At 45.7% G+C, this 18,508-nt stretch overlaps 1 protein-coding gene across 2 annotated transcripts; it reads right to left on the bottom strand.

The window, feature by feature from the left end:
- Positions 1-77: 77 nt before the first annotated feature.
- On the bottom strand, positions 78-6,256 carry LOC140260060 (uncharacterized). 2 transcript variants are annotated; one of them, XM_072352029.1, is made up of 5 exons: positions 5,475-5,614; positions 2,316-2,449; positions 1,216-1,521; positions 944-1,099; positions 78-241 (listed from the first exon to the last, which is right to left on the bottom strand). In XM_072352029.1, the coding sequence occupies exons 2-5, from the start codon at positions 2,377-2,379 to the stop codon at positions 87-89; spliced, it is 681 nt and encodes a 226-aa protein (XP_072208130.1). In that variant the 5' UTR covers positions 2,380-2,449; positions 5,475-5,614; the 3' UTR covers positions 78-86. The 2 variants fall into 2 exon arrangements, 1 of the variants encoding a protein (XP_072208130.1); XR_011905492.1 differs by lacking the exon at positions 78-241 and adding an exon at positions 6,208-6,256 and having other exon boundaries at positions 888-1,099; positions 5,475-5,560.
- Positions 6,257-18,508: the final 12,252 nt, after the last annotated feature.

Here is an 18,508-nt window from a genome sequence, read left to right as displayed (position 1 = left end):
ATCCAGAAATAAAACCCTGTATGTTTCCTTCTCCACTCCCAGGGCTGGTTGGGAAGGACTGTTACCCACAGGAACACGATGTTTTGTCAGACCATACCTTGATGCCTCTGGGTCCTCCTCCTCTTGTAATAATATATGGACAGCAGTGCACAAACCCCAAGCAGTGCACAAACCCCAAGAATCAGGAAGGTGGCAGTGAGGTCAGTTTGTCTGTTTTCACCAACTGAATACTGATAATCACCTGCAGAGCAGAAGCAGAGCGGAAGAAAATGAATCCAACAAGTGTGCCAGGATAGCAGCCTGCTTCATAAGCTGGGACTAATGCTCCTGCAATGCAGCCCACAAGGGCTGGTACGGAAAACAGGACTGATGAAGGGAGAGAACAAATAGCCCATGGCTCTGGATACCTTAACAGAGATAACTGTAACAAAAGAATGACTATCAGCATTCAGAACAGACTCTTGACTTCCCACCAGGACAAAACAGACTCTTGACTTCCCACCAGGACAGATACGTCTATCATCCAAAATAACTGAGCACAATAGGTACAAGAGCTCATACACCGAAAGTGTGAGGAATAGGTTTGTGAAGTCTCCCAGTGATTTTACTGTTAGCCAGTTTTACTTGTTTGGGTGGTTGCTGTTTTGCTAAAAAACAGATGTAGAAAGCAACTGCTGGAAAAACATTTTTCGAAGCAGCATGGTTCTGGATAGTGTGTGTTTCTGATAGAGGGGTTTGATAAGGACAAGATGTTCAGCTACGTCAGTGATGAGTTCAAAGGCCACTAAGAACATGAAGTTTGATCAGGATTCCAAAGACCTCAGTAGATATGAACTTAAGCATGTACATATCTGGAACAGCTATTTCAATATTGGCCACAGCAAGCTTTCTGAGAGAAACTGTCTCAAAACGTAAGGCAGACAAACATGACAGAAAGACTGACCTAGATCTCCATAAGCAATGATGTCATCTGTTGTGCTTGTAATTTTCTTACCAGACGCTCCAATGTAGCACTTCAGGTCATTGTGAGGGTTTGCATAATCTGTCTGTGTTTCACAGCAGATTTTCCCCTCCTCTGGCATGCTTCCTTCAAGGGAAGCTGAAAGGTAAAATTGTTAATTATAAATATGGATCATTTCTAAGATCTTTAACCAAGGGTTATAAGCCAAAACCAGAGATTCTTGGTGCACCGCAAAGACTTGCAGCTGAGTTTACCTCCAAACTTCAGGATGCTACACGGTTCTCCTAATCCTCCATCCTTCTCCCAGAAAATAGCATAAGCTCCATCACGATACAGATGAAAACACATAGTAATGTGTGTTTTGTTGGTCACCAGCTGAATTATTTCATTTGAAAATGTCTCATTTTCTGTTTTGCCAATTATTTCAAAGTCCGAGAAACCGGATGGCTGGCATTTTTCTCTCCCACACTCTTTACAGTAGTAGACTGTCACACTGGTGGTTTCAGTGCCAGGAGAGCCACCTGCCCCCTCAGCAAGGTTAGCTCTGGGCACAGCAGCACCTACAGGAGAAAGCAAAGAAAAAAGAAACAATTCCTACCAGTTTCCTCAAAGACTCTTTGTGTTAGAGAATAGGAGTTGAGTTCTGGTGGACAAACCAACCTGTGGATTAGAAGACACTGTCTGCCAATGGGAAATTTTTATTAGGCACTGGATCCATTCCCCCAAATAGTTTTTGGAGTAGAAATAGGATACTACCCCGTCCTGCTGCCATCAGGGCTTGAACTAGGAAGCTGGTTGCCTGGGAAGTGAGTTGAGAGACATCTCTCTCTTTGAGCTATGAGGTCCTCTGCTCAGACAGGCTCAGATGATTCACCTCTTGTTTTCTTTGCTTCCACAAACCCGTGGCCAGGTATCTCCATGTCTCCAGCAGATATCATTGTCCCAAGACTATGATGACAGCTGAGCTGGCAAACTCCATCTGGATGTGGTGCCCCACAGTCAGTGCCACAGATTCAGTTTGACATTCGCATAGACAGCACTTCCACAGACAAGTGCTGGAGTGTGCTGGGCACTGAGAGCTGGCAGAGGAGTTTGACTCTTTCAAGCTCTCTTGGTAAAGAGCCAGTCCTTTAAGAAAGGACTAATCTCATCTGACTTCAGATGGATTCAAAGAGTCATTCTTACCAAGTGAAACAATTACAACAGTGAACCACCTCTCACTTCTTCATTACTTATCTTAGTTGTTCCCTGCTTTCAGTTGGACATAACTGAGCTTTCTAACAGCAGTTTGCATGTTTTAACTACTAGCTACTATAGCATATTGAAGGGCAATGAGCCCAACAAGGAGACTCACCTGCATGCGGAGTGGGCAGGGCCAGCAGCAGGAGGCACAACCATGGGATGCAGGCAGAGCCCATCGAGCTGGTGGGTGCTGGTGGACCTCCGTGATCACAGCAGGGTCACCCGACCCCGTCCCGGGTTATCTCTCTGTGTGGACATCAAATAGCAGCTGTTACATCTCTTCTTTATCTTTCTCTATCAGAAAGAAAACAACCTCCAGAACAAGGGCTGGGAAGCTTCATGCTGAGAAAGCTGGAGTTCAGGCAGAGGAACACTCGTGCTGCTCAGCTGTTACTGCACCCTGCAAGGAACACTGAGCTGACACTCCGTTCCATCCCTGGATCCCTGTGGCAGAAGAAGCCACCGAGTCCAATTGCAGAAGAGGATAAATCCCTCCCATCCCTCCTGCCCTGTTACATCACTTTTATTTCTAATTTGGACAGACATTTCCCATCAGGTTCTCCAAATTAAAATTCAAGCAAATAAAACCTGTAGTATTTCTTAATAATGAGTGGGAAAAGCATCCTGGGTCATTCCAATGACACTGAAAGTGGATTTAGACAAAACACAACTTTCACTTTCCAAAGGAGAAAAAAGTAATTCTCCTGCAGAACTCACCTTGGTTTTCTCACTAGAGAGGCAGGGGCAAGCACTGACTGTTCCGACCTTCAGAGCTTTTAATTAAAAGCTTTCATTAAGATAATTTTCGTAGTAGGTCACCAACTGGGAACTGCCATGGGTTAACCTCCAAATTATACATTAGTTTATTAGCAGGAATTAATAACTGCTCAGCTCCCTCACCCTGCAGCTGGGTGAGAGCTGCAGAGTGCCACTCTGACCCCAGTAGAGCAGATGGAGCAGGAGACATCCCAGCCCCATAGGAGTCCCTGCAGCTTCCAGCAGACATCACAGCCCCACCTGACCCCCCAGTCCCACTCAGTACTATACGAGGAACCAATTCCTACTCTCAACGCAACACTGTTCCATGCATACACCATCTGCAGGGATTGCTCCTGGCCCCACCAGCAACATCCAGAGCACCAAACGAGCACAGAGATCAAATTGTTCAGTGCCATTTTACACCACTGTCCCTAAAACCTCTTTCTGCAAAGCACAAGCCAGCCATAGCTGCCTCCTCCTGCTCTGTAGGCACTGAGGGCTGTCACCAACTTTGTCCTTGGAGCATTTGCTCAGCTCACAGAACGGCAGTTGTTTGCCCAGAGATTTGACAGCAAACAACATCTTTTTTCCCCCTCAAAGTTTTCAGCCCCAGGTTTGTGCATTCTGTTCCCCTTCATTCTGTTTTCTCTCCCTCTTTGTAGCCTCCAACTTCCTCCTTTCCTCCTGTGCTGCTCGCAGCACATCTCTTGCTCTCTTTCCTTCAGCACGACTCCTTCCTTCTCCTCCTCCTTTGTTTCCCAAACACAGAGCTCTCCCTGCCTCCTCCCCCTGATCTCCCTTTTGGCAGCTCTCTGAGTCTGCGGTTCTCTTGGCCGCTTCCTGACATCAAATTTGAACTTCAGTCAGCAATAAAAAGCTCAAATCTAAAATTAAACATTTGTTTGGGACAGAAAACATTTTTCATCAGTTTTTTTTCCCCTGTTCGCCTTCGTTTTCAAGACAGTACAAATTCTCAGTTTCAGAACTGCTGGAGTTGGCTGCAGAGCTGTAGCAAAGCAGTGCCAAACTCTAAATGCAGATCAGCTCAGCAGTACCAGTTTTAGCCTCAAGAGCTGAATATCAGCTGTGAGTAGAGCCCTAACGAGGCATTCTGGCTTTGTTTCAGAAAGAGATACTGGAATACAATGCACATTTCCTTCTCCCATGTGTTCGCAGAGCTATGGGTGTTCTCCATACAGCAGGGCTGCTCCCCTCTGGTTGAACAAAGCACATCATCATGCTCTCCTCCAGCAATAAACACTGTGTCCTTGCCCCTCCTCGCACTCTCACATGGACACACAGATCAAGGTTTTATGGCTTAATGAGCCTTCGGTCTTGCAGCCAGGTCCAACTGTTCTGGTGATGTAATGCAATATAGAAAAGATTTATGTGTTTCTGTAAGGTACAGAAAGAACTTTTGTGCCCTAATGCTGTCCCATGGGAGAGGATTTAAGTTTCCAACAGTCTGCAGAAAGTAATAGAGGTAAAAGAAGCAAAGAAACTACAGCAGAAACAGGACTTCCCAAGATGCTGTATACTTTTCCTTTCAATTTGAAGCTCTTTCTTTCCTGGAAGAGGAGTGAACTTAATGCAAAAGAACTGCAGTACTGCTATAAGTACCAGCTTCACTGGCTGACCTGCTGAATGTCACTCAACAAAGCTTTGCAACACATTAAAAACAAGAGAAAATCAGAGGAGGAGGCAAAACAGCCATTGCCAGTCTGCAAGCTCAATCTGTCCCGCTCAGCTCCAGCAAGCAATGGGGGATACTCCTACAGAATTGCTCTTACAAAACTCTTTCATAATTAACCACTAGGAAACACAACTGAGAATTTCTACTGCTTGAGGCACATTGGGGTGGGTAGAACGAGCTCTTTCCCCACTTTCATTTCTGTAAATTAAAACACAATATCTTTACTGCCTGATGCTTTCTGTTTTGGTTCTCTGTTTATTTAGTAGCCAAAGCCACCAGGATCCCCATAGGTTCCTTCTGGGGTGTAGAGGCAGCAGAACGCATAGCTGCTTCTCGCTGAAAAGAGGGTGAGTTGCAAAGGTGCCTATTGCAAAACCCACCCATCAAATGACTTTTATCCATATAGACAACAGGATGGTAATTTTGGGAAAGAAGTATTACGAAAAAACACAAATCAGTAAGAAGCAACGAGGACAAGAAATAGCAGTTATTTGCATGTGGGAAAACTAAATGGAGTCCTCAGAAGGCGGAAATACTGCGGTAGATTTATTCTGCAACTCCTGCAGTCACTCACACAGATCTGCACTAATTCATGAAGCCGTTTTGTTTTTGCAGTGACAGGAACAGTGCAGTCACTGAAGTTGCATGCACCGAATCATGCACATCGAGCCCACAAACCACATCCATTGCTCCCCCTCCCACCACAGATGCTTTTAGTGCCTGTTCTGTAATGCCTCCTTAAGAAAAGGAAACTAACATTTTGTAAGGAAAAAGAGCAGCTGTAGGGCAGGATCTTACAGAAAAGCACCGCGTAAATACCTCGAAGGATGTGTGAGTCCCAGGAAGACCTCCTGTGCCTGAGCAGTGTCTGTGTGCTCAGGACATGCAGCTCCACATCCAGAGCCCTGTGGAAGACATCAATTATACGGACAAACAGAGGCATGCTGCTGGCTTTCCCTGCTTTTAAAAGCAACTCGATTTCACTTTCGGTCTTGAAGGAAGTGGGACGCAGTGGTTGGGAGAGATGCCAGCTGGGCATGTTCACGAAACAGAAAACATAGGAAAATCCCTGCAGCAGGGCACATCGCTGCCAAAAATCTGCCTGTAAGGTGCGTCCCCTGCACAAGTGTCTGGGCCTTGAGGCTGGCTCAGTGCACAGCAGCAGTGATGCACAGAGCAGGGCTGGGCAGTGCATCCTTGGCAGGGTCAGGGCTGAAAGACCCATGGCTGTCACACTGCCTAAGACTGCAGCCTCACTTCTGGGAGCAGAGGGAGGGCAGTGAGTCTGCACAGCCCTCTGTCCATCAGAGACCTCCCTAGTTCCCAGATTCATTGCAACTCAGGTAAAACAAGGCTCATTGCTCTTGGCAGAGCATGACCTGCTCTTAAATAATTTTCTTACCCAGACTGTTCCAGACTTCCTTTCATCTGAACCAGTTTAGTTGCTTTCCCATGTCAGATGTAAGTCTCTACCCGATGCCCCATCTTCTGCCTGCACAGACTGTACTGTGTTTCCATAAACCTCTCTAGTTCTGACATGACAAATACTTACTTTTGAATAAGTCCAGTGAATCAACCTGCTGTGTACTGGAAAGGTGGAATGACATTGGGTCCACAGTGCCTCTGTCCCAGTAGTGCTTCCAACGAGGAATAAACAGAAATATGACAATATCCTCCACGTTAGCAGCCTTTCAGTATCTCAAAGGAGAGAGACAGACTCTTTAGCAGGGTCTGTGTGATAGGACAAGGGGAAACGGCTTCAAACTATAAGAGGGCAGATTTGCATGGGATATAAGGAAAAAGGCTCTTTTTAAGGGAGAAAAGTAGAATGAGCGTGATATATTTGTGCTGGATGGGTGTCTATACAGAACCTTTAAATCACATCATCCCAGTAAAGACAAAAGAAGCAGCTTTCTCTACAGTAACACTGAAATTTTGAGAACTAGATGTAAACCAACAGATTTCCATATATTTAAAGGAAAGAATAAATCAACAAAATACCACTTTACAAATTAGAAATGAGACAAGCAAATCTGAATGACAGCATTAGCTTTTCTGGGAGCACTGAGCTAATGCACCCCTTTGCACCAGCACCTTCCTGTTCAAATACACAGCGAATGAAAGAAAGCCAGAAAAATAGCACTATGAATCTGATTAATTTTCCAGGCAGCACACGGGGGCTTGTAGTGATGAGAGAAACCATGTGAGGAATTACTATCTACCCAGAAAAACAGTGTCTTTGATCAAATAGTCATTTCCTACACTTACGAGTTGATAGTCTGCTGGAAGATAAAAACAACAGACTTTCCTTCACTTGCAGCTTTTGTCATCTGCAGCAAAGAAAAAAAAAGGAAGCATCACCCTATAAACAAGTGATAATGAGCGAGCATGGAACTGCTACCAGACATCAGTCACAGGATACCCTGGGTTCAAAGAGACCCATAAGGATTGAGTCCAAGCCCTGCATCACTTTATTTCTACACATTTCTTATTTCATTTTCTCCAGGCTAAGACTCTCCATTTTCTTCCTCATAACTTTTCTCAAAGAAAAACACATAACACCAGTTGTACCCAATGGTTCCACGTGTTCAAACTTTCTTGCCTAGCAGCCAGGTTTATGTGCCTATGCTGATGAGCGCACACACAAGATATCCACTCGCTGGCACATGATTTATCCTGGAAGCTGGGATCTTAGCTCTGGTAAATCAAATTTTGCCTCAAGAACCCAGCAAAAGTCAACTCAGTGTAACACCAAGGAAAAAGGGCAGAATGGACAGCACAGAAGGAGAACCCATAGAGCTGAGTGAAGAACTGAGAGCCAAACGCACAGCTGTGTCAGTGTAGATGGCTGAGATGAACCAACTGCACCATACTGAAGGGTAAACAACCTCTCTCAGGACCTCAAAACCATGTGGCCCCATCTCCAAGCCAAGGGACAGCCCGGAGACAGCCAAATCTGCATCCTACAGTGGAAAATCTGATCCCAAAGGCTTGAGACTGGAGCAGGCAGCTGCATGAAAAGTCCCTCTTGTGCCTTTGCCCAAACACCCCCATGAATGGATTGAACAACAAGAGGAAATGGTTTGGGTTGTGTTTCCATGTTTATTTTCACAATGAACAAGCAAATCGTGACTTCTCTGCCCTTCCTAATTTCAGAATACACAAGAGATCCGTCATGTCTCCTATTTCTCACTTTCTTAGAAATGCTTTCTGTCTGTCACAAACATTTCACAGAAAGTGCTCCATGTCCTAATGCTCCTACAGCTACCAGGACAGATGGACAGATGACACAAGGCACTCCTTGCCCCTTTGGCACAGGGCTGCACACCTCCTCTGCCCAGTCCCTGGTCTGAGCACAGCCATAGCAGAGAGGCTCCAGAACTTTGCACATATACTTGAGGTAAGCCTGGGTGTGCACACATGAGGGATGGGCAGAGCTCCCTTAGAACCCCAACGAAGAGGTTTCTAACACTCATGGGCTGCTGTTAGCAGGTTGGAGCTGCTTAACTCCAAGCCAACCCATCACACTTCAAACTTGAGACAACCTGGGCCTTATTGAGACATAACTTATCTTTGTGGAAGAAAAACAGATCTAGCAGGAGAGCTATCAACTCATTCAGTTCATTGGAAAACAAAAAGCTGCCCTGAGCCAGGTGAACTTTGAAACAAAAACAGGGCAACCCCTGCCCTCAGCTGACTCAGTGTTGGAGTGAGTTCAAGCTGCTGCCATTGCCACCATGGCCCCAGCCTCACACAGTGCAGTACCTCCACTGGGAGAAGTGCCCTTTTGGACTCCAGAATTCCACCTCCACCCCTTTCTCTGCTATGTCACCAACTGATTCTGGTCACAGGTGAACAAGCACAGAACAAATGCCCTCAGAGTGAACCCTTCCACTTGCTGGACAATCTTTCTTTTTTCTTTAACTTTTTAATGCAAGCATTGTGCTTCTTTCCAACCTTCCTTTGCCAGAGTTAAGACGCAGATAGCACAAGGGAGCAAACTACAGCCAAGGAACGGAGCAGCAAACCCTCCTGATGGGATTTTCTGTACCTCAGCAGAAGAGAACAGAGTGGGGAGGTTGTGGTAGGAACAAACTCTTCACCCAAAGCTAAGCCCGTCGACACAGCAGCTGTGTTCAAGTGCCACTGTAAAAGACAGCAACGTTCTGAGAACTTGACTCATAAATTTATGTCTCTTTTGCCTCAATTCATTTTTTTACAGAAAGGAAGCACAAAACCCTTGTATTACCTAATTCAAGCGTGGAACAGAAATGTGAGGGAAATATATGCTTCCTAGACTATAATTTCAGGAACAGACAAAGAACTTCAGTATCCCAGAGCTATTCTGAGAAGTTTATTCTCATAATGCCCTTCCTGACACTCAGCTCCCCTACAGATGGAGCTTTCATTGCATCCTTTCATCACAAATTCATTACCTGAAAAACAGAAAAAGTGCGCTTACGTCTGCCCTTAGTGAGGAAATTCACTTCCTTTTACTTAACAAGAAATGTACTTTAGAAATTAATGTCTGCTCATGGGCTGCCAAATCTCATCTGATGTTGTTGGCTCGAGATCTTTTGGAAAGACAGTCACAATGTGCTGTGTGTTTGCTACACCCAACACTCTAACCTCCATCAGTCTAACATAGGCAACAATTTCAATTTAAGGCACAGTTTTTAAGTTCCTTATGTGGTTTTGTCTTCCAAGCCCATGCAACTTGCAGACAACCAGCCTGTTGGATGAGTGACAAGACATCCCCCTTTGCCAACAAGCAGCGGTGCTCTGGGTGATGTCTCAGTGCAGAGCAGAGGGGCAGGACCTGACCTGACCTGCTGGCCACGCTGCTTTTGGAGCAACCACATGGTTGGCTTTTTGGGCACAACCTTTTCCATCCAGCTTTGATAGTAGGGGTTGCTATGACCCAGGTGTTAGACCTTGTGCTTGGCTTTGTTTAACTCCATGGGGTTTTCCTGGGCCCAGGGCTCCAGTCTGCCTGGGTTCTCTGGGGGGCACCAGATCTCACAGCTGACACAACTGATGATGATATCAAAGAGCACCAGTCCCAGTATGGACCCCAGAGGGACAGCATTTGTCACTGGTCTCCATGCAGACATTGAGCCTCTGAGACCTCTGCTCTCTGGGAACAATTTCACAACCAGTTTCTCAACCATCAAATGGCTCACCCATCAAATCCAGATGTTTCTAACTTAGAGAAGGTTTCGTGGGAGACCATGGCAAAAGCTTTACCGAGTTCCAGACAGATGACATCAGTGGCTCTTCTCTTTTCCATTGACCTTTATGCCATAATGTCTCTTTATCTTAGAACTTGCTTTTTCAAGCATTGGGTGAAGAGGAAGGAAACTAAGGAAAACAAACCATTAGTATCCATTTTAATTCCTGACCTGTGCACTACAAGACCACAACAGCAAGACGACTGAGGAAGAACTGACCTCATTTCTTTCCCTTTTCTGCCCACGTAGCTCCACAGAGCTACTCAACTTGGCTGTATCTTAAGGCAAGAGCAAGTCATTTCCTTAGCTCAAGTCAGAGCTTGCTCTTTGTCCCTGCTTCTATTTCCTGGTTCACAAATGGAAAGGCACATAAAAAGCATTTGCCAACTGTATTCTAGGAAAAGGGCACTCTTTCTGGAAGGCCACGTTCAGGTATTTTTTAGCAGGTATCACTCATAAATGATCAGCCTTCAGCTTGTTTTGCAGGCTGTAAAACAACTGCTGCTGATTAGAGGAACATGTATGAGTAGTGTAGTTTACTCTTACAGTCACACATCAGGACTGCAGCAGTAACACTGAATGGAATATCTATTGTCACACCAAGTCTGCTAGGACTCATACACAAGCATCCAAAAGCGACAGTCCTGCCTCTTCCTTGCACAGGCCAATTTTTACCAAAGCAGTTACTTAAAATAGTTACCACTGAGGAATGTGTGCAACAGGGCCCACCCTCCTTCACTTATTTATCATCTTGAAAACTTTGTAGGTGAGGCTTAGGTGCACACGTTGTACTACCTGCTCTACAACTTCTCCACTGCTAGACGTGACGTGCTGCTTTGCATGGGAGAGCCCAGGTATGTGAGCAGCCAGATCTTGGTTTTTGTTCTCGCAGAGATTGAGATGGATTGCAGGGAGAATTTCTCAGGGATCAAAACCAAGGAAACAACCCCAAGACCACACACAGATTTCTGCCTCTTGTCTCTGCGATTCTGCCCCAACCCCAGCACTACAGACCTCTTCTTGGAGCAGCCTGGACAACAGCTCACAAGCCAAAGCCATCTCCTCAGGCAGGCCAGAAGCTCAGCAGATCCAGACTTTTGAATCTTTCTTTACATGCTCCAGCAACTCTGGCCAGTGATGAAGGCTTGCTGGTAGCAGTATGGCCACTTCGGGGGGAATTAGTGGAGATTTAGAAGGGCTGTTGCTTCCCAGTATCTTACTTGCCCTGAGAAATCTCTCCAGATGTCCCTCGGTGCAGCATTTCCTCCCAATCATTGCCAACAGAAACCATCTGGAACTGTGAAATATGAGTCATACAACGGTCATAGCAAGAGTTACAAAAGTTATACCACATCTAACCATTGCCGCTAATCTGGCCAATTATAAGAAAAGCCTCTGTGTGATAAGGATGTAATTCTCAGAGAAAGTTATTACAGCCCTGGAACAAAAGACAGATATTTATTACCTCTATGATCTCCTGTGTTGCACTGCAGTCCAGTGACATAAGAAGTCCCCATGCTTCTCTAAGATACTGTCACCACTTCATTCAAGGTACTAAGAACCCTGAGGAGACAGGAGCCATCCACTCCACACTGCCCAAGCATCACATTCTCTCCAACAGTTACCTTGCAAGAATGCTCATGGAAGCTCAGATACATCATTCTAGGTCAGGCAGAAAAATCAAAGAAGAAATTCTCTTTTCCCCAGGTTTCTCTCCATGTTGTGCTCTGTGCCCCGCTCACCCCCTGCCCTTCCACCCAGACCAAACTGGTTACTGGGTTCTCCCTTCCAGCTTTAGATTCAGTTGAGCTTACAGCGCAAAAGGACCTTGTTATGGCTATGTAGCTGTCAATGCTGTTTCCAGAACATCAGAGCAGATTTCCATACCATCAGGCTACAAAATGAGATACCTAGCAAAAGATTGCCCTTGTAGTAAAAAAAACACCAAAAAACCAAAAAACACTGAGGCAGCTTCACCGGTAGCAGCACCTAAAATACAATCATAAAGATGGGAAAAGACCTCTCAGATCACCAAATTGACCACCTCACTGGGCAGCCTGTGTCAATGCCTGATCACACTTTGGGAGAATAAATTTTTCTTAATATCCAACCTGAATCTCCTCTTTCAACCGTCATCACCCCTCATCCATCACCCCTCGTCCTATCATTGTCACTTGGGAGCAGAGGTCAACCCACCCCCCACCTCACCACAACCTCCATTTAGGGAGTTGTAGAGAGCAATAAGGTCTCCCCTGAGCCTCCTCTTCAGAGTGAACCATACCATCCCCTCAGCCATTGCCCATAATACTTGTGCTCCAGACCATGCACAGATCTATAGCTCTTCTCTGCACACACTCCACGACCTCAGTGTCTTTCTTGTAGTGAGGAGCCCAACACTGAACACAACACTTGAGGTGCAGCCTTACTGGAGCTGAGCATAGAGGGGCAATCACCTCCTGCTCTGCTGGCTGGGCTATTGCTGATACAAGTCCCATACAAGCTGCATGACCACACGCTCCAGGTGATCTCCATTAACAACTACATCTCAAGCAAGATCATGGCTTGAAAAGATGGGAGTATGGAGATTATTCTTAAACAAAGGATGTTTTGATCTGAGGTCACACAGGAGTAATCCCTTCCAACTCCAATTCTGTGCCAATCAGCAAATCACTTCCCAGTCTGAATCACCATGGATATTTATTCAAACAATGCTGGAAGACATGAGAATGTAAACACAAATGCAAGGCAGGTGATGAGGTAACTGCACGGCCACCTGCGCCTCTGAGACAAGACTAACTGGAGAACATCGGAAGTGATATTTAGTTCCAAGGGAGGTTAATCTTTACATCAGCTTACAAGATTCTTGCACAGATGGTAGGGAAGCTACTCTGCTTTCTATTTCTTGTTGCCAAGAAGCTGAGGAAATTGTTTCTAAGGAAGGAAGCAGTGAATTAAGCACATTTGCTAGCTGACAGATTGTACAAGCTAGCTGCTATCAAGAGGGTACTGTACTCAGAGGCAGAGAAAAATCCCTACAGATCATTTCCCCAAATGAACTTCCTCTGGTTAATTAGGGAAAGGTATCCTGAAACATGCATTGTCCTTACTATTTTTTGATGAGGCACCTGAGTGTCAGTGCACAGAAGAGCCAATGACAACATACCCACCACAAAGGGCAACCACCTCCAAGTTCAGCTTTTCCACTATGAAAGGGAACATCTAAACATCGGAAGAGTTTAATTTGATGTCTGACATGGATGAAACTATTCTCTGCAGTTAAAATGGAATGCGTTCAACTCAGTGAAGGAGAATTTCGTTCTTCGTTATTGGATTGCAGCTAATTAAATCAGGCTGAAGGATTGCAGGAGTTGCATTACAGATGTTTTGTATGGAGATTTGATCATATTTAGACAAATGGAGCATCAAGGTTTTTTAAGCAGAACTACTTAAACAGCATTTCTATTGACACAGTCCATCAGAGTATGAGAACTTGAGAGCACAAACTACTTCAGGCTGAGCAGAAGTGTAAAACCTGCACCAGACAGTTCTCACAGCAAGACGAGCTTCATCCCACCTCACAGTAAACATCAGGTGAATCACATCATGCTTCTTTCAAGGATTCCCTCCAGGCAAAACCTCACAGCTGAGGCACCCCCAAGTACCCATCCTACTGCTGCCATTTTGCCAATGAGGGACACCAAGCCCCCCCTCCTGATGGATGCCTTCCTGGTATCCAAATAGGTGAAGAGCAGGATGCAGGTAGGGGCTGTTGTTGAGAAGGGGAGCTTCTGCAAGACCCCTTTGCCCTGAACCTGTAAGCAGTCTTTGGGCTTCCTCATTCATGCACAGATTCCCTTCCTTGGCAAGAAGGAGATGGCTTTGATCCACTTATCCAAATGGATTTCTGTTGTTCTCAGTTGACCTTTTCATACCAAAATCTCTTGCTAAGGGAACTGATATTTTTTCCTGCCTCCATTTGACATAACTGCAGCCCTCTGAGGACTCTCACAACTTCATCTGCTATTGACTTTCACTTTCTGAAGCCTTTCCATCTGTTTCCATCTGCGGAGATGTTTCTCTCCCATAAAGCACAGCTAAATGCTGGCAATCTATGGGTCAGATCTCTCGGGATGCTCACTCACCACGTGTTTTACTTGTTGCTCTCATTCTTGGTACCATTTTTTAGTCAGTCTTGCCAATCGCTCTACATGGAAAAGACTGGAGTTTCAGAGAAAACTATTGCAAATGAGCAACTTCAGGGAACTCCTCAGCATTCTCCAAGATCTCTTCCAAGAAGGGATGAAACAAAAATGTAGACTTTCATTTTTCCTTCCTGCTTTAGGAACAGGCACAGATCTCAAGCAGCCGCTACTGCCTCCAGCTCTTCATTTATTACAATGAAAGAGATCTGTTATCCAAATGCACTTGTGTGAAGCCATGATCAGAAGACTTCTGCTAAAAGGGAACAGAAGGGTGGCAGCATGGGCTATTGATGCAGTGTCCAACCATCCCTTGGCACAGCCGTCAGCTCTCAATTCACTATTAGGCATTCAAGATAGACGTTGAGATTATGACATGTATGCCAAAAATATAACTGCAGGTAGAACTGAGCTACAAAATGGAACAGAACATCAGAAAGTATGAGAATGGACATAGAGAACCAACTAAGATTCAGTGTGTACACATCTTATTTATGGAGAAAAAGGCCAATGGGAGCTCAAACACTATGGCTCCAATGCACGTTCCAGCCCAGGAAGTCTTCAAACTGCTACCTGATAAGCACTTACTGATATACAATGATACACTTACTCACAAGGCTGATAGTCACATATATATAAACTAGATGTTGGGATTCAGCCCAAGTCAGTAGAGCAGGCACCAAGACAAATGTTCTTTATCTCCAACAAAAACCTAATTACATTTTAACCAGAGTTATGGTTTGAATCTCATTTCCTTTCTCTGATTAGAGGAGCGCACTGGGGAAACAATCACCAAAAAACTGGATAGAAAGATGGAATCATAAGGCATGAAGCCAAACAGCCCAAAGCTTTTGAGAAATGAAAAGGAACAAGGTTAGCCAAAAGGCACCGTATTTGGATTTTCCACACAAAATCACACACAGAAATAACTACGCTACTCAGTACCTCAGTACATGAGAATAATTAGAAACATCCAAGCTATAATACAGCGTTCTTTTAATGCAACATGAAGTTGGTTCAATCCCATTGAATTATTGAAATTCATATCACAAAATGACAGCAACTAAAAGAGTCCATCAGGAATGGAGCCAGGGCCCCCAGAACCCTCATCACCTTCAGCTTCATTGCACAGAAGGGTACGTGCTTCTCCTGCAGTCCCACACCTGGGTACTCTGCTGTCTCACAGCCATCTCCTTACCCACTGCACACCCTTTTGCAGACCGTGAAGAAATCTGCAGCAGCTGAGGTTAGTGAGAAAACAGACTGCGATGTTCCAAACTCTTTCTCAATTGGAAGCACCTCCAGCCCAAGCACTGCGGCCTCTGTCTCAGTGTTCATCACCCTGAGAGCCAATCAGAATCTAAAGGTGTAATTCATGTGGAGAAGACACTACTCCTTCCATGGGGCTCCATCAGACATGTGTGGCTGTCTGCAGTGTTTACACAGCCAGATCACAGGACACAATGGGCAGCATCAGCACACAGCTGTATCCGCTATCCAAGCTGTACCCCAGAAACCAAACCTGTGCTGCCCTGGGACCTCATTGCACTGTAATCTCTTACAGCACAGAGGGAACAAGCAAAAGCCATGTAGCACTTGAGCTGAGAGTGCCTGGAGCTGGGGAAGAATCCAGTGAGGGTCTGGACAGAAACACCAGGATACAGATGGGGAACCATCACACACCTCTAGGTGCTGAGATGCTGCCCCATCCCTGCAGCATCCCAGGGGCTGGATGCTGCTGGGAGAGCCTCTCTACCCAACTTCACCCTGTTTCTTTCCAAGTGAGAAGGCAGAAAGACTTTGCTATTGGAGGTTTCTCTGGCCACAGTGTATGAAGGGCAATAAATTGAAGGCACTCAGCCTCAGATTTTCACTTTCCTTCTTAGTTCTGGGGGAATTTTGAATGTTGGAACATTAACACGCCATCTCAAAAGCAGCTGCCTAAAAGCTCACTCCTACATACTTGTAGAAATACACTTACAAGGCACTAATCTATTTCACCCTTTGTAAAAAGGGTCAGAAGATAAAACTACCCAGAGCCTATTCATGGCCTTGGACACGTCCAATGACAGGGCATCCTCACTTCTCTGGGCAGCATTGCCAGATCTCACCATTCTCTGAATAAGCAATTTTCTTCCAAGATCTAACCAAAATTTCCCCTCCAAGTTTACAGCCTTCCCCATGTACCATTGTTAAGACACTGTCAAAGCCTGGCACGTAACCAAGTTGTGCTTATCACTAAGAAAACACACCAACAAAAGCTTAAGCAGAAGTTATTTCCTAGGCATTCAGAAATCCCTACAACTTGTTTAGAAGAAAGTAAAAGCATCAGGAAAGTGCAATATCCTCTTACTGCAGAATGAGGAACCAGTCCTAACCCAAGCAGAAGCAGCAGTCCATGTGGCACCCACCCATTTCCAGATAGGAAGGCCAACTATTCAGACAAGATATTTTCAACATAAATACAGTAGAAAAATAGTCCATCAAGGCTTATTCTGCCCCAAACCGCAGGTAAGGCCGGGCATCTCACGCCTTCTGGAGCAGGTCGGGGTTAAGAAGCTTCTGGGCAGTCCCAGCATCAGCCACTGGATGGCCATCCTGCTTTGCACAGGAGCGGCAGCGCTGACAGCGTGATCCCCCCAGGGCTGGGGACCTGCCGGGACCGTGCCAGCAAGGGAGACCGAGGGGACCCCAGAACCGCCCGAGGTAACAGCCGCCCCCAGCAGGTGGGGGCACGGCCAGGAGGCCTGGGGAGAACAGGCACTCCTGATAGTAGCAATGAAATCTCCTAATGTTTCCCATTTCACCCAGCAGTGTTTCACTGTGGGTCCATTCCTATGGATCTGAATGAGTGAATGCATCCGCTGCAACACGGGGACACTTGGAACATGGGAGCACTAAACACCACTTGGCCTCCGATGCTCTGATTTAGATCAGTTTGGTCTCCAGTACAAAGGAGTCCGCAGTGCCCTTCCTCTGTGCCAAGAAAGCCCAACAGCCAGGGCACATCTCCAGAGCACACATTCCAGTCACTGTTACCTAATCTGAAATTCCCCTTCCCTGGGGCTTGTTAGATGTGGCAGTGTCAGCAGTTCAGGGCATCCCATGACATGTTCTACACAACATCCATGTCACTGCTTGCATACACACCAGTTACAGCAGTTCCTTGGTGTTAGTCTGCCAGCACTTTCTGGGAAGGTTCAACAGTTCTGGGAACACCAAACCTACAGGCAACCCCTGACTACAGGTGGATGCAGAGGGGAGACTTAGATTGCCTATAAGGGGGAAGGTTTCACACCAGGGGTGGTGAGGCAGTGGCACAGGTTGCCCAGAGAGGCAGTGGTGCCTCATCCCTGCAGACAGCCATGGTAAGGGATTGGGCTGTGAGCACTGATGGAGCTGTGGGTGTCCCAGCTCAGTGCAGGGCTGGCACCTGGCAGCCCTTAAGAGATCCTTCCAACTCAAATGATCCTATGAATTAGTGACAAGGTGCTGATCTTGGCTCCTATTAGGCAGGTAGGATACAACACTCATAACAAGGCAAGTGGACCAGACCAGTCACATCTAAGTGCAATTTTGTCTAAATTTCATGGTTTACAAAACAAAAACAAAGAACAGAAAAACAACAGAATAAAGCAAAGGAAAAAAAAGAAAGCACAAAAACCAAAAAGGAAGAGTAATGCTCCATCCTTCTGATACGTTTTGCTTTCATTTACAAAGAGGATCAAAACTTAAGGTCTCCTCAGTCAAGACTGCTCCACAAGCTCATTTCTGGCAGGAGAGCAGAGTGACAGTTAGCAGGAGCAATGAGCTCAAAAATTATTCTTAGGAGCCTGGGGGGAAGGAAACAAGCAGTATTTACTGTGTGCAGCTGATTCCATCTTCATGATCCCAAATAGGATGAGCTTCCCAGGTGCCCTACAGTCTTCAGGAAATAAACTGAATTAGACATTCCTTTTGCAAGGAAAATGAACAAGCAAATAATAAATAACTTTCAGACTTCCTGTATCAGCCATAAAGGAAACAATACTCTGCAAGGACACTCTTTCCTCACTTCCTTTTTACAGTGCTCAGAGGCTGAAAGCTGCAAATGATGCATTTCTTGGGAGCACTCAAAATAAAGAGACAGATCTGTGGTTGAGTTTTAGGACTCCAGGGCTGAAGCACATTGCAGTCAACCACTGCCACAGCATGCCATGCAATCAGTTGGCCACCAACAGGCACCTAACAGAAGTCTCTGTTGCATTCAGAGAGAGAAGCCCAACCAATTCCTGCAAACCACAAACCACTGCTGGTGTCCCATTGGAGCCCAAAGCTCCGTTGTTCTTCTACAGCAGAAGAGTAGAAATGTAACAGCAAATAAGACTAGGGATAGGAAGGGGCCCAGAGAGGTCGTGGATGCCCCATTCCTGGATGTGTTCAA

This window comes from Excalfactoria chinensis, chromosome 17 (genome assembly GCF_039878825.1).
Source record: "Excalfactoria chinensis isolate bCotChi1 chromosome 17, bCotChi1.hap2, whole genome shotgun sequence".
NCBI lineage: Eukaryota > Metazoa > Chordata > Aves > Galliformes > Phasianidae > Excalfactoria > Excalfactoria chinensis.
Note: the sequence above shows the minus strand (reverse complement) of the source record. Positions and strands in the feature narration are given on the sequence as shown.

Coding starts and splice junctions, on each gene's coding strand:
- LOC140260060 (XM_072352029.1), bottom strand. CDS start 2,379: ATGGGCTCTGCCTGCATCCCATGGTTGTGCCTCCTGCTGCTGGCCCTG. Junction 1,522..2,315: donor CCTGCCCACTCCGCATGCAG/GTGAGTCTCCTT, acceptor TTTCTCCTGTAG/GTGCTGCTGTGCCCAGAGCT. Junction 1,100..1,215: donor TAGCATCCTGAAGTTTGGAG/GTAAACTCAGCT, acceptor TTTACCTTTCAG/CTTCCCTTGAAGGAAGCATG.